We start from the raw sequence: 16,337 nt of genomic DNA on the forward strand, positions 1-16,337 counted from the left end.
GCCTTAAAGTAAGTAGAAGGTGGTAACACCAATATTCTGGTTGGAAGCCAGCTTGGGGTAACATCCTGACTTAAGAGGGGCCTTTATACGTATAAAAAGTGGTCAGGAGTTAATTACTGTGTCTCATGAAAAAGACGTCCCCTCCAGCGCAAGTGTCGCCCAGTACCGTGCTGTGGCATTGGTTCAGTGCTGACTCTAAGAGGAGGGGGCCCTCTCCCCCAGCACACTCCCTGCATCACCTGGATGTTTACTGAGAGATCTTCACTTGGCCTGTCCATGTTAGCTGGAGCTTTGACAGGGCTCCAGCACAAGGCAACGTGGCTGCAAGCATCTGCTTTTCTGGCAACCCCGGGATCCCTCGCATTCAAGTATTTTTCGTTTGGTGTTGTCCAAACTGTCTTAAAAACCTCAGGAACACTGTGTTCTGGTCCCTGAACAGAAATTGCGATCAAACACATCATTTATCACTTGAGGGTAGGGTACTGTTCAGTGTAGTAAAAATGCCCTCCTGGCATGCCTTATTCACCACATCCTTACAATGCATCAACACAAATGGATCTAAGCCATGCACCTGGTTCTGTGGCAGTGAAAGGGTTAAAAGAAGTTATCCAATGAACACCTGTATTTCCTCTCTTTAACTTGTCTAGTTATTGTTTGTGCTTTATTATTTTAAATCTGATTGAAATTTCTTGCCTTTTATTGATATATTTACTTTATGGAGAGCATCAAGTGCTGTATTAAACAAGTAAATTGTGCTGTAAACGCCTTTGGAAATGTTTATTAATATTGACTAATCATGGAGCAATAAGCTCTATTGCTAGCAAGCATAATATGTGGCAATACCAGCGGAGCATTAACATCTTGTCAAATAGCTCTGTGTAATATGAATTTGTACCAAAAAGAAAAACCTGATGGTTCGTTTCACATCTTCTACTGGGTAGGAAGGGGGTATGGCTGGCTTGCAGGCTCCAGATGCTCGTGGCGTGTATCCACTGCTGTTCTCTCTCCCGATATACCCTCATTCCCCATACACACGCACCACCTTGTCCCACATGTTGGCTCAAGCAGCCTTGCTCCCAGTGGGCCTGGCTTAAATCTTGGTATCTCTGGTCAGGTTAATACTTTTTGTTTTCTGTCAAGGCACCATGTGTTTGGCTCCATTTATCTTGACATTCCAGTCTAGAAATCAGAAAGGAAAAGTTTTTGTTGGCCAAAAAACAAAGGTTTTTTTTTTTTTAAGATAAGCGGATTGTTGGCAACTTGACAAATATTCCCCTTCCTTCTGCAGGAAATATGCCCTAGTTTCTGTGTTAGTGACTTGTGTATCCACTATGGTATAATACCTAGCTCTTACATAGTGCTTTTCATCTGTAGATCTCAAAGCATGTACAAAGGAGATCAGTACCATTATCCCCATTTTACAGATAAGGAAACTGAGGTACAGAGGAAGTGATTTTCTCTGTCACCCAACAATCCTATGGCAGAGCTGGGAATTGAACCCAACTCTCCATATCTTAGTCCAGAGCTCTGTTAGGAGAGGCAGCAGCAAGCCTTGTTGGGACTGAAATCAATGGGAGTTTCGCCATTGACTCCAAGATGAGTTAACCATTGTGCCTCTTAAAAATAATAATAATGGAGGTGGTGGGTTTACGTGAACGGCAGTAAGGACCATGGGGTTCAAATGGATGTTATAACATTGGAGTGCTGCTTGACTGAGTGATGACTCAAGATGATTTTTAAAGAGACACACTAGAAAAGGGCCGTTCTTCATAGACTTCTATGGAGAAGAACATTTGTGAGCCTAGTTCAAAAAACCTGTCAACTAGAATAGCCTCTCAAAAAAATGACTCTTCATTCTAAAATAAAGATCTTCAAATGCAGCCAATGCACATGATTTTAGTGTGTTTTTAATGTTGAGAAGTTTGAAGAGTTTGTGTTTATTCTCAAGATAGTTTGGGACAAAAAAAATGTACTGATACAGGGTGCTAAATTCCTTAAAGGGGAACTATTTTAAATATTTTTCACTCAAAAGTAAATTGGTTAATTAGTTTATTTTCCTGTTGATCCTGTTCTAAAGAGAACTTCTCTAAAGAGTCCTTTAGTATCCAGGGTCAAATACCAGCAAAACCAAACATGATTTGATCCAGAATTAATACGTCTCAACAAAGCCATATTTTTACACATTACATTGTCCCCAGCACAAAGATAATTATAATGGGTTTGCTCCATTATCAGCCTCTCGTCAGAATCAAGAGAGGCTAACTGGTCACAGCTTTATTTTTACTTGCTGTTCAACTTAATTTTAATGGCACAAGCTGTTTTAATGGTTGCCAGTTGCCAAGGAAACTGGTAATAGGGTATGGAACCTTCCTCCATTAGGGCTTCTGAATTCAGATTGGTGAATATGGCAAAAACCAAAAAGCCATTCCTATAACATTTAACCTAATGAGTTGATGGCTTTCTTTCCAGTCCCTGGCAGTTTTTAACATAAAGGCTGAGGGCTGAATTGGGTCACTGAACTTACAATATCATCTTCCAGTCTGCCCAGGTTAAGCTGCACATTGGAGAGGGTAGCTTGCATGGCAGGTGCCTCTGGCATGTCCGTTCTGTTGGTAGACATGGGATTCTAGTCTCTAGAAATGGCAGTCAGTTACTCTTTCACCAGCACAAAATTAACTGCAGGTTACTTTTAGTTTAAAGTGTGCTGGAGGATTTAGCCAAAGGATGACTGGAGGAAAGTTGAACTTCATCCTCAGTGAAGATAACAGTTGTCCATAATGAAGTATCAGCGGGTAGCCGTGTTAGTCTGTATCCACCTTAAACAGTGAGGAGTCTGGTGGCACCTAACAGATTTATTTGGGCATAAGATGAAGAAGTGGTTTTTTTACCCATGAAAGCTTATGCTCAAATAAATCTGTTAATCTTTAAGGTGCCACTGGACTCCTAATTGTCCATAATTTGTGGCTTGGTACTAGGGCCCAGCCATTGAGTTTGAGGGTCTTCTGATGCTGGATGGCCAACAAAAGTGTCAATGGATCCCTGCTTTCAGGGATACGTATACCCTGCTCAGTTCTGCACACAGGGGCGGCTCCAGACCCCAGCACGCCAAGCGCGTGCTTGGGGCAGCATGCCGCGGGGGGCGCTCTGCCGGTCACCGGGAGGGCGGCAGGCGGCTCCGGTGGACTCCCCGCAGGTGTGCCTGCAGAGGGTCAGGTGGAACTGCGGGACTAGTGGACCCTCCGCAGGCACGCCTGCAAGAGGTCCACCGGAGCCGCGGGACCGGCGACCGGCAGAGCGCCTCCCGCGGCATGCCGCCCTGCTTGGGACGGCGAAATGTCTAGAGCCGCCCCTGTCTGCACAGAACTCTTTCATAGAATCAAAGGACTGGAAGGAACCTCGAGAGATCATCTAGTCCAGTCCCTTGCACTCATGGCAGGACTAAATATTATCTACAGTTTGTAGTTTATATTTGGCACCAATGCAATAAAACATGTTTGTCTTGTAACAAAGTGATGATGAATAGTGGATGTGATTAGAAGGTGGAGTAGGTCATTTGACTGTATCATCTGATGAAAACATCAGCAAAAAACTTTTTATAGGGTCTTATTTTGAAACCTGCATGTGTTTTTGTTGTTAGACTCTTCTACTTCCGTCTGTATGAAAAGATCACAATAAATGAGTGTGCATCTCTCTTAGGAAAATGTAGCAAACTTGGCTTGGTAGCTTTTCAATGCTTGTGTCAACTACAAAGCACCGGCTGCTTCTAAGCAATACATTTATCAACCTCTGACACTGTGAAGTAGTCATAGAAAAGAGAGTTCACTTACCATGTTTTCTGTTTAATGTTTCTGAGTTTAGTTGGCTCAACAGTAGATGATCGTGAGTTAACTTTGGAACTTTGCCTTGCAATGTCAATGTGCGTGAGACTTCTGATTTGAGCAATAATTGGCCTTACAAGAGGGTGGAGGAAAAGACGGATTCGGGGTGGGGGTGAGTGAATAACAGAAAACTGCTTGAAAGAATTCTGTGGCTATAGCAGCATGAGATGAGGAGTGGAAAGAAGGCTCCTGTTTGCTAGGATACTATAGTCTCTTGTCAGGGTCATGATTGTCCATAGACTTCTGAGTTTAGCGCATTCGTGTGCTGCCAGGGAGCATGTGCCTTTGACACATCACTTGCATTTTAATAATTACTTAATTTTTTTCTGGCTTGGGCAACGCTGCTGTCCAGATCTTCACAAGCAGTGTCCGCTAAATATTCAGGGCCACCTGGGGGGGGGACAAGTGGGGTAATTTGCCCTGGGCCACACAGGGGCCCCCACAAGAATATAGTATTCTATAATATTGCAACTTTTTTTCATGGAAGAGGCCCCCAAAATTGCTTTGCCCCAGGCCCCCTGAATCCTCTGGGCGGCCCTGTAAATATTACTTAATCTAGTAGAGTGCACTGGGACGTGTTGAATTGCTCTTGAATGGGGTTGTTGCTTTATGAAGAAGAATGAAGATCCTTCCAGCAAGGAATGGTTTGGGTTCTGAGCTGGATCGTGCTTTCTTCACTGCCTTAATGCACTACCCATCTCCCCAGACTCTCCAATCTGGGCTCAACAGGGGGAATCCAATTAAGTGAAATATATGTAAGGATTTTAGTGCCCTAAATATTCCCTACTTTTTCCCCTGTAATGCCCACCTTTCTATTCAGATTCTGAGCAAGGAGTGAAGGAGAGCCTTGTTTAGTGCCACTTGTCATTAAACCTGTTGACTACATTTAAGCAAATTTGAATGGTAAAAATACTAAATAGAAACTCTGCATCGTTCATCTGCTGCTTCATTCTGGGAACAGACATAGCTTTGTCCTCTTTGTGGGGGTGAGCTTGCAAGAGACGTAGCACCCTCTCTTTACTCCTACTGAGATAATAGGAGTTAAGGATGCTCATCTCAGGACCAGTCGTAGTAAAACTCTCCCATTGCAATCCTCAAGGATTCTGTCCCATCTGTACTGCTCTTGGAAGAAGCATTAGTGAGAGAGGTGTGGGTGTTTTTTTTTTCTCTTTCTATCCGCCTCTTTCCCTTTGGTACTTAGCCTGGAGATTTGTGGAGTGTCCTTAGTGTGCAGTATTTAGCCAGAAGAGTGAACTGTGGTTACGTTTCATCAGCACTCCAAACATCCAGCAACATCTGGGTGGCACTTCTCAGCAGGGACCTTGCAGCCTATCTCTTGCCCTCCAACATGGACTCCGCTACTACGGTAGCGAGCAGTATTAGGGCAATGGAGTTCCTGCTGTTTGCTTTCCAGAGTGGCCACTGTTCTAATCGGCTTCTGAGCTCTGCTGCTTCAGCTAGTGCTAGTCTGTTGCTGCCTTGTTCCAGTTGGTGTGAGATGCATGAACACACACAATCGATGTACGTATGGTAACGTTTTCCCCTCAATGGAAAGGATAGCATTGATGGTCTTCATGAAGTATTTGTAGGGATGGGCGCATCTCTAGCTCTTAATCTCTTCAGGGTTGCCAGGTGTTCAGTTTTCAGCTAGAACACTCAGTCGAAAAGGGACTCTGGCATTAAAAGTCCAGTTGGCGTGGGGTTGGCAGGCTCCCCACTTGGCTCCACGCCGCTCCTGGGAAGCGGCGACATGTCTCTGCAGGCCCTAGGCATAAGGGCGGCCACAGGACCTCCGTGAACTGCCCCAGCCCTTCCCTGAGCGCTGGCGCCGCAGCTCCCATTGGCCAGGAACCACGGCCAATGGGAATTGTGGGGGAGGTGCCTGTGGGTAAGGGCAGCGCGCACGCCACCAAGCTGCCTGGCCGCCCCATGCCTAGGAGCTGAGGGACATGTTGCTACTTCCAGGCAGTACGTGCAGTACGGAGCCTGCTCCTCGCACACGTACCCCATGCCCTAACCCCCTGCCTCAACTCTGAGCCCACTTCTGCACCCCAAGCCTGTCATCCCCTGCCCCACCCAAGAGCCCACACCCCAAGCCGGACCCCTTCCCCCATACCCAAATCTCCTGCCCCAGCCCGGAAGCCCCCCCATACACCCTGAACCCCTCATTTCTGGTCCCACTCGCTCTCTCCTGCACCCCAACCCCTGCCCCAGCCTGGTAAAAATGAGCAAGTGAATGAGGGTGGGGGAGAGTGAGTGACAGGGGGAGGAGGGATGAAGTGAGCGGAGTCTCGGAGAAGGAACAGGGCCTTGGGGAAGGGGCGGGGTAGGGGATGAGGCAAGGGTGTTCGGCTTTGTGCGATTAGAAAGTTGGCAATCCTAGTAAGAGTTCTGATCCCTTTATTACCAAAGGGACTTGAAGTCTCTCTAGAAATTTCACAAGAGTAATCTTTTTCTCATTAAGCTTTAATTACTTCAGGGTGTCACTGGGGTTTGCTTGTAGAGTTTCTGTTTCTGGACAAAGGCAGGTAGGATAGGTGCTTTGTAAACAAACCAGTAAGGGCAGTGGTCCCCAACCTTTTCGTCTGGTGGGTGCCAGACAAAGGACCATGGCGGCCGTCGAGCATCTGCCAAAATGCCGCTGAATTTTGGCGGCATTTCGGCGGCGACACCTCTCGATGACGCTGCTTGCCAGTGACAAACAACATCATCAAGCGGCGTCATCGAGAGGCGTCGCTGCCGAAATGCTGCTGAATTTTGGTGGTATTTCGGCGGATGCTCGACCGCCGGCCAGGACACGGGTGCATTTAGATGCCCCTGCAGGCGCCATAGTGCCTGCGGTCACCGTGTTGGCAACCCCTGAGTTAGGGCAAGGATTCTACAGGATCCTTCTTCCTAAAATGCAAGAACTGAAACTTTCTGGACTTCAACAAATCAAGCTTTGGGGAGAAGATTCAAGCAGGCTTCCCACGTGCTCCCCAGTTAAAGCAGCTCTCCTCTTCCCTTTGCTCAAAGGACACCCAAGAAATGACTTCCCTTTTAGCAGCCTCTGTAGCTGAGTAGGCCTCGATCTTTGAATATTCTGGGTGAGCCTCCTCATTGCTGCTGGCCAGCAGAAGTCCCATTTTTACTCGTGTCCCTACGGCTGTCTAGCTTTATATGAAACAAGTATGTCTGTGATTTGTGTTCCTGCCGAGCTAATGAGAAAATTCATGGATAATGTGTAGATTTCATGAAATATTCAAAAGGTCTCAGTGTTAACATTTTAAATAAAAACTCCCCCTCCTCCCTCAACAAGCAAGAGGACTAATCCGTCTCTGTTTTTCCTTAGGAAGCTGCACAGTGGTATGAAGACTTATGGATGTGAGTTGTGTGGGAAACGATTCTTGGATAGCTTGCGGCTCCGAATGCACTTACTGGCTCACTCAGGTAGGTTTAGAGACATTGATGCTCCGTGAGGCGAATGCTGCCTCTGTCATACTGACCCAAACCCATTGAAAGTCCCAGACAAACTTTAAGAGTGTGCATGTGTATGTGTGTGTGTGGGGGGGGGTATTTTAACCATTTTAGAATGGTAAATTATGAATATATTCCCTTTTTATTGTTTTCAGCTCTTTAACTGGGGAAATATTTGCAGGTCCTCAGCAGTCTGGAATAACAAACTTGGACTACTGCATGGCTGAGTGCTATTTGATTGCTTCCATCCACTTCGGCCATCATATTGGAGTGGTTTTCGTGTGTGTGTGTGTGTGTGTGTGTGTGTGTGTGTGTGTGTACTGTATTTGCCACGTACAGGCACCCACTACAGTTTCATTAGCAAAACTGTTGCAGAATTAGGCACTCCGTCTAATGAATCTAACTATTGGGTTCAAATTATGCAGGCCCTTTAATTAAATAGATATAGAAAGGTTGGAATGCTAAACTAGTGAGAAGACATTGTGTTTTGCAAGTTAATTTAGTCTGAAATTCCTATTGGGCATACAACCCCATATGCAATTAGTTTTTGTATTTAAAAAAAAAAACGCAAGCAGCCACTGGATCCATTTGCTCAAAGGTAAAGTGTATGTACGAATCCATGTCTCATTCATTCAAGGGTAAATCACTTAGGGTATGTTCACACTGCTCATTAAGCCTGGGCACGCACTCAGATTTGAGCTCACGCCCCACACTTTCATCCACACACACAAATCAGTCTGAGTCGGGTCAGCAAACACTCAGGACCGAGGTCCTGCAATACTGCTAGGGAGTTGGGTCAGAGCCCACGTCCCACTGTGAATCGGGTCCAAGCTCTACCATTTTGCAGGTCTGGACGCAGGTCAAGTTGCAGTCCTGAGTCAGAAGGTCTCTGTAGTGCAGTATGGATATATTAGTACAGCTCTGAGACCTGGCTCCAGCAATCGTAAAGCCAAGTTTACAGACATGCAAGTGCAGGCTTGGAAACGCCGAGTCCACCAGCCAGGTCCCGCAGACCTAGGCTTAGTGTGCAGGGTAGACATAACTGCAACACTACCAAAAAACCCCATCCCTGCAGCAGTGAGTCTGAGCCTGTGTCAACTGACTCAAGCTCACAGGGCTTGTGATAGGAAGCTAAAAATAGCAGTGTAGACATTGCTGCTCAGGCTGGAGCCTGGGCTCTGAAACCCAATGAGAGGGAGGGTCTTCACCAGATTGGGAACACCTATATTGCTATTTCTAGTCATGTGATGCAAGCCTGAGTCAGCTGACCTGGGCTCTGAGATGCTGCTCTGGGGGTTTTCTGCAGTGTGGACACACCCTTAGGGTCCACATGAGGTTAAAAGGCTGCACATTTGGAGTAATTTTGGAAGGATGCTAGCATCATTGTAGAACTTTCTGCCATATGGTCTGTAGGAATAAGCACAGGGTGGGGAAGTTCTAATCCTTCCTCTGCTATTTCCTCCCTATGTGGCCTTGGCAAGTCACTGCACCTTCTGTTTGTTTGTTTTATCTTAGAGCCTAGGAGCCCTAGTCATTGACCAGGCCCTCATTGTACTAGGCACTGTACAAACACAGAAGAAATGGTCAGTTTCCCCACCAGTGAAATGGCGATAATTAACACTTACTCACCTACCTCCATAAAATGCTAAGTGGTGTTATCCCCGCCAGTGCTTTAATAGTGAATGGTAACAAGTATGAGAGACCAGATACAGGATAATTCTCTAACTCCTGTTCCTGCATCTCATGGAAGTGCTGCCGCCGTCCTTGTTCGTTAAGCACTGAGAGCTGCTTCTGCCGTTCTGCTTGGGTCAGAGTGGGCACACAAATATCTCCTAGCAGATGATCCCTGGATGGTTGATCATGGATCACTGAATCTCCTCTGATATACACCAGCAGCACATGGACTCTAGAGGTCCTGACAGGCCTAGAATAAACACAATCATCTGACCATAGACATGCAAACAGATGTGGGATAAGCCACCAATAAAGAGATGGTGCACAGTAAATACGATCAGTCTTTTCAAATGCTTCACAAATTGTTTTCTGTGGAGCATGAGCACGCAATGTCTCTCTCTTATTCCTTCGGGGTTTTTTCTTCAGTGTGTGCTTGGTCCTGGGTATTGACTGATATATTTCTTTTAATCTTGATTTATGAGAAATTAGACTCGGAGGGGGAAGAGGGCTGCATGGCACGTGGGGAGTAAGACAGCAAGCGCTTGGGCATGATTTCAAAGCTGGCATAAGTCACCAGTGAACTGAGTTTGAGAGGATCTCAGAATCGTCTCCAAGCGTCTCTTCTCCATAGCACAGAACTACCCAGCAACATGGCATAATTGGCATCCATTGCTTAAGGGGGAGGCGTGTGGCTGGAATAGGGGAAGCAGGTCCTGTGTGAGGTACCCCAGCAGGTCTGTTCATGTAGGGGTTTGCGCAGAGCTGAGCCGTGTTGCGCCTGGCTTTCCCCATTGCTCTGTGTTGATGAAGGGTGGGCACCTAGACTCCACAAGAGGATTCACCGTGCACACGGTGAGAATGGTTGGTTGAGGAGGGCTGGATTTTCCCGTTGTGAAAATAAGGGATGATCCGGTTCCATTGTATCCAAGCCACCCAAGTCTGGAGGGTTGTTTGGGACTGTTCTAGTCTCTAAAAGAAATTCTCCTGACCCAGTAAGAGCTCACGCCTCTGAGTCCCAGCTTTGAGAGCCTGGCCCTAAGTTAGCTGAACTTCCAGCTGTCCTGTGGGGAGATGGTGGGTACCTCCCCCGAGAAGGGCATGGATCGGGGGCATGGTGCTGTTGGGAGATGGATGACAGAGACTGGAGCCAGGAATCCTGCTGCTGCTATGCAGGTTTTTTCCTAGACCTCTGGTAATTCACCTTGCTCCCTTCCTCTAGCACCTCTGCCCCTTTTACTAATGGGCCTCTCCTCAACACTCAGTGTCAGGTGCATGAATGGTCTCTGGAATACCAATGCACCACAGAACCCCCCTGCACAGTAACCTGGCACAAATACTGAATGGTATTGCGGTAATGTGCTAGGCACTGTAGAGACCGTGCAAAGATCTGTTCACTGTTCCTCCGCTCCAACCTCTCTTGTCACCCAAGGCTGACTCTGAACTCCTGGTGCGTGATGGTGATAGTAGTCAATGTATTAGGCTATCTGCCAGGCCTGGATCCTCCCACATGCATGGGTTGGGCATTCCAAATGGAAATGAATCCAGCTGCTGTTTAGCTGTATTTCCTTGACACCCCACCTCTTTAAAAACTCCAACAGCAATAACTCTAGTGCTGCTTCTTTCTTCTGTGTTTCCTGTACCCAGGCTAGTGTTCCTTCATTTATATCGGAGAGTCAGCTGGGACTGGCTTTATAAAGAGAGTCCGGTTATAGATTTTATTCTAAAAAATACTAGATATAAATCAATGAAAAGAAAATGGCCCCGTTTTATTTCTGCCTTTAAGGCCTGATCCTGCACGCACTTACCTCAGCATGGTCCTTATTCTCAGGAGTAGGCAACTTGCCCCACTTTGTCCTCACAGTAACAAGCACGACTCCCAGCAGTAAGTATTTGCAGGATTGGATCCTCTGACTTGATACCATTTTAATTGGGCCGGACTCTGACTGGCGTTACGATCAGGTGTAGATTCCCTGAAGCCAACGGAGCGAATCCCGGTTGCACTTGCAGTGCTTCAGGCAATGTTGCCAGCTGCCTGGTGATGAATATACACTGTCCGGGGAGGGTGCCTCGCATGCCGCCTCTGAGGCCTGGTTAATGCCTGGCATTGTGGCAGGCCGCATGTACTGCACTTAGCGTCTCAGCTGTGTGTTCCCTTCCCCCTCCTTCTCCTCCCTCCTCCCCCTTTTTTTGGCTTGCGCTGCCTGTGTTTGTTGTTGTCGTTTTGGCCTCGTGCCAATCGCTGGCTGGCTGCCAGCCTTGTGGGTACAGTATGTACAGTGAATGTTGAGCCAAGTTTGTCATCATACAAGATTAATTTTTTTTCTAATCTGTCTGGGGTTGGGTGAAATTGGAGTAGGGAGGGAGGCAGAAGGAGCAGTTTGAACGCTCGAAAACAGCCGCATTAAATTCCAGCACTGTTATTTATTAAAACATGAGACCTTTGCGCCTCTTATTTTCCTTTTTCCCCCACCCTGCCCCCCATGAAATGAGGTTGCATTGGATCCACATCATAAGTTGATATTTTCAGTGACTAGCATTCTAAAATTAATCTCCTAAATCAGTTTTCAATGTCCAAACTGACAATTTGTTTAATTAGAAGTTTGCCCTGTAGGAGACCCTTACGACTTGGGGTGCCCCCGCTCCTCAAAAGGCCTTAGATGATGGCGGTAGTAAATGTTCAGTTTAATTGAGGTTTTTTCATTTCAGTTTGAATGTGTTAAACTAATCAAATGTTTGAGGGATACCTGATGATAAAGAGAAGTTTAATTAATGAACAGTAAACTTAATGAATTAACTAACGAGATTGTTCTGGCCCGTCCCGGTTTTGTGACTCCTATCGAGGTCATATTGCACTGTAATGGCGGGTGGGGCTTGGGGAGGGATGAACACTAAATCAGTGCTTATTTTATAACATACAGTTCAATGCATGTTGTCTTTCACATAACCCGCTGTTTGTTTCGCTGATGTGCTGGGGGAAATCTTTTTGTGGGGGGTTTCCAGTCAATGGGAAAGGAGAAATGCTCTGAGGCAGCTTTGGGAGATGTTAGAAAATTTTTCCTCTCTTTCTCCCACTTCTAGATTTCTCTGGGAAGCTGAGAGACGGGGGCGGGGGGCAGATCCTCAGCTGGTATAAATAGACATAGCTCCAGTATCTGCCCTTCACTCTCTGGTGCTCAGTTCAGTTTCTACCCGTTTTATTTAGCGAGGAAAAGAGCAAGGGGGTGAATCTGCATTGTTGCCACCTCTCCCGATGTTTTCGCAAGTCCCGCAATATTTGATGGTCTTTCTTAAAGCTCCAGCTGCCGAAATTAGATTGCTTGACAAGCTCGGCTTTGTTTATTTTTAAGTTTTCTAGCCCTCATAGTTGTGGAGAAAAGCTGGAAACTGTGATCCCTAAATATTCTAACGCCAGAAGGCAAACAGAACCCAACTGTTGTTGTTGGTGGTGGTTTTTTTCTCATGATTTTTAAGCAAATCACATGATTTTTGAACACTTGGAGTTGGCAGTTTTGAACGTGTTTGACCCATGTCGTCACTTTTATATAAGGAGAAGAAAACACTTGAATTAGAAATGAAGGCTGCTGTGTCTAACGTCATCACCTCTTCTTTCTTTTCAATCCAGCTATCCATTTTCTTTAGTCTTTTGCCACAGTCTTGTCTCTGAGGTCTGGTCATATGTTCCATTTTCCTACTCTTATTAATAGGCTCATGGAATGCCTTCTAAAAATAAATTTTTAAAAAGTGCTTGGGCTTAGTTATGAGGTGTATAGGCTCTGTCCATGAAACACCGGGGGGAATTCTTGCCCCTGTGCTATGCAGTTAAGTCTAGAGGATCCCAGAACTGGTCTATAAAGCCATTGTCCTCGCCATATCAAAACCCACCTCTGCTGTGACACCTGCTACTAATGGCCAAGAATGGGGATGGCAGGGGATGGCTTGATACTGTTCTGTTTTTTAATGCTAGTTTTGTCCCTGTCCCTCCTCCCTTTGCATATGGTTTTCTTCTGACCTGAGAGCTCTTTGGGACTTCGGCTCATATATTCCTATATGAGTGGATAGGCCACAGCATGCTGCTGGTGTATTGCAGAACGTGGCAATACAAGCAAATAGCACTACAATGCTTACATGTATGGCGGCTGTTGTGACATTGTGAAAAGCAGAGAGAGAGAGAGCGAGTGGGGACATGGTCTGGGAAAGTGCCACCCTCCTTTTAGGGGTGTGTGTCTCATGGAATAGTGCGTGCATGAGTATTGCACGTATGTATGGCATAATTATGATTGTTACAAAACTGCAAGGCAAACCCTATTGTTAATACTGTGTTAAGGGTGTTCTGGTAGAAATGTAGTTGATTTAGGTTTACATTTAATGAAGGACAAAGTAGTGAAAAGCCTTACTATGTGTTCCATGGCGTTGAGTTAAGGTTGCTCTCTTAATTAGAGGTGGGTCTTAAGAAATGTTAAAGTTTAAATCTCTCAGGAAAAGAAAAGGAGGGCAGGAGGCGGGAAAGGAAAAATCTCAAGCTATTTGGAACATACAGTTTACATGCTCCATTGACTTAATGAGCAGAGTTTGAGTTCTCTGAACCAACAAATGCTAGCTGCACATATATGCATCTCTTTTTAAGTGGATGTGTATAGCCTTGATCCAAAACACCTCTGCATGCTCAGGTTGCAGTTAGCAAGTCGCCAGCATTGGGCTTCAATGTAGACTTTAGTTTTTTCTTCAAACCACACCAAGGCCTAGTTGTTATAGAGAAGGATGGCCAGGGCAAATTCCATGCTTCCAGCTTCAGCTATTGGTGCTTGTAACTTTGTATATATGAGAATGGTTCCCCTCCCCCAGTCCAAAATTGGAGATGAGGAGAGTACAAACAGAACCCCTATTTCCTTCCCCCTCCCCTCCCCCCGCAAACAAAACACTTCTCCATGTAAAGACCAGTTATGGACTTAGTGAGCTCAGAAGCAGAGCCGCCCAGAGGGGGGGGCAAGAGGGGCAATTTGCCCCAGGCCCCGAGCCCCACAGGGGCCCCCACCAGAGTTTTTCGGGGCCCCTGGAGCGGGGTCCTTCACTCGCTCCGGGGGGCCCCAGAAAACTCTTGCGGGGCCGGGCGCAGGAGCTTCTTCGCTCCCGGTCTTCGCCAGCGGGGGGGTCCTTCCTCTCCGGAGCAGAAGGACCCCTCCACTGGTGAATTACCCGCCGAAGACGGAGCGGGACCGCCCCCGAAGTTCAGCTCGGTCTTCGGCGGTAATTCGGCAGCGGGGGGCCCTTTCGTTCCGGGACCCGTTGCCGAAGTGCCCCGAAGACCCGCGGCGGGGCCCCCCCTCCGCCGAATTACCGTGGAAGACCGGGCTGCACTTCGGCGGCGGGTCCCGCTTTGGCGGTAATTCGGCGGCGGGGGGCCCCCCCGCGGGTCTTCGGGGCACTTCGGCGGCGGGTCCCAGAACGGAAGGGCCCCCCTGCCGCCGAAGACCCCGGGCCCCCGGAATCCTCTGGGCGGCCCTGCTCAGAAGGGGAATGTTTCAAAAAGTTATCAGTGTATTAAAATGAGTGATTGCTTCAGGAGGCACTCATTATAAAGTGTGTGTTGTGTGAGAGAGAAAAAAACTACACACTTTCTAATTCACTATGCAGTCCCAAACAGGCAACGCCAAGGAACGCTCGCAAAGGTGTGATTCCTTGTTTTTAATTATTGTTTTGAACGCTCAGGTGTTTGTTCAAGTTTTTGTAACCCCTCACTGGCAGATTCTCAACCTTAACATAATGCCCTAAGCATGGCCGTGTTGTTTGTTGACTTAATTCCATTGTGCTGCTTAGCAGGTCGGTATCTATGCCGTGGCCCAGGGCAGTGGAGAGTCACATTTCCGGCCAGATTGCTGCTAATGACACAGTTGTGGCAAGGAGACAAAGATGGCCAGTATGTGGCTAGAAGTGACTGCTAAGCTGCAGCCGACATTCACCTCTGAGCAGGCCTCAGACTATCTGTTGATTTCCTTGAGGGGAAGACAAGTCTGCCCACAGCCTGGCCCTACTGAACTAAATCCCATTTGTGGCACGTAGTGTCACAGCCAGAACTAAAATTCCATGGCCTCTCATCTTTAAAGAGCACAGGGATTCTGCCCCCCTAGAGGAGAGGGGGTCATTTTTATCTTGCACCCTGTTTTTAAGGGCAGCCAAAATCTGAGTCCAACGTTTTAGCCACTAAGAAAAGTTGACCTGGCTATGGTGTGGGGAAGGGTTGAATTGGCATTAGGGACATACAAGGGGTTAGAGAGCTCTTGTAGATGAGGGGAAGTCAGTCCCTGGCATGCGCAACTGAGTGGTGTGGAGTTGGGATGAGATTTTGGGGTCCTCTTCTCCCAGGTTGCTACTGCTTGAGCACTCGTAGGATTCTGCAAAGCAGAGAAGCTGCCTCTTCCTTCCTTCCGCCTGATGTATAATCTGCATGACAGGAAGGCGAGGTGATGCAGGTTTTCTGACTTCAGCTGCTGATGTGACAAGAGTAAAGGAGCACCCTGACAGCTGAAATCTGGGGCCTGGCATGAAGGAACAGAAAGGCTGCAACACAAGCAATGGCAAAATGCGTGGAGCAAAGATGCCCAAGGTTCACTAGCCACCTCCTTTCATCTGCTGTGTTGTGCAGTCACCAACCTCCGTGCCCTCCCCCTCTCTGCTGGCATGTCCCACGATCGTTGTGTGTCCTAGTGGGCTGGTTTTATCTAGCCAAGATCTAAAGCTGTGGTTAATTCACTTGCTACCTGTCTCTAATAAATGTAAACTTTTCTTCCTCTTCATGTTCCACGCTTATCTCCTTATTAAGCGTTGAGCTACAGAAGATGTTTTCTCATGAAGTATCTGAGATGGAGCAGATAGTTCATCTTGAAATTAAGCTGCCTCCCTCTCCGCTGCCTTTTAAAAAGGTTGTTGTTTGCTGAAGTCGGGGTGCGCATCAATGCAAAGTTAAGAAGAAAGGGAAGCACTGAGATTCTTTGGAGATTGTTCACCCTCCCTCTACCCTTTTCCCCCCTCCTTTTTTGAATTTTGGCTGGCATCCCAAATTTATTCCCAGAGTGATGTCATCGGCTTGCCGGCAGGTCTGGATGTTCTGCCAGCATTCCAGAGAGTTTATGATCATTCGCAGATGTGCATCCAAGAACACACTGTACCCAAAGCAGAAATTAATGCAGGCTTGACTGCTGTCCAACCCTCATACACAGGAGAGAGGAAAAAAAGAAAACAAACTGTTTAATGCTGTTTATAAATTATACACTGGCTGATGAAAAATACATTTCATTTCCCCCAGCCCCTCCCTGCCTTCCTTTTCTGCCTCAA

The 16,337-nt window shown here is 46.9% G+C and overlaps 1 protein-coding gene across 6 annotated transcripts in view; it reads left to right on the forward strand.

Annotated features, from left to right (window-relative positions):
• The window catches only part of ZBTB16 (zinc finger and BTB domain containing 16), a 166,299-nt gene that overhangs the window by 73,232 nt on the left and 76,730 nt on the right, over positions 1 to 16,337 (forward strand). For all 6 annotated transcript variants that reach the window (XM_039496733.1, XM_039496739.1, XM_039496738.1 and 3 more), the window contains exon 3: positions 7,210 to 7,307. In XM_039496733.1, coding sequence (XP_039352667.1) covers positions 7,210 to 7,307 — 98 coding nt within the window. The remainder of the gene's footprint in view (positions 1 to 7,209; positions 7,308 to 16,337) is intronic.

The sequence above is a fragment of the Mauremys reevesii genome, linkage group 12 (assembly GCF_016161935.1).
Source record: "Mauremys reevesii isolate NIE-2019 linkage group 12, ASM1616193v1, whole genome shotgun sequence".
NCBI classification, from domain to species: domain Eukaryota; kingdom Metazoa; phylum Chordata; order Testudines; family Geoemydidae; genus Mauremys; species Mauremys reevesii.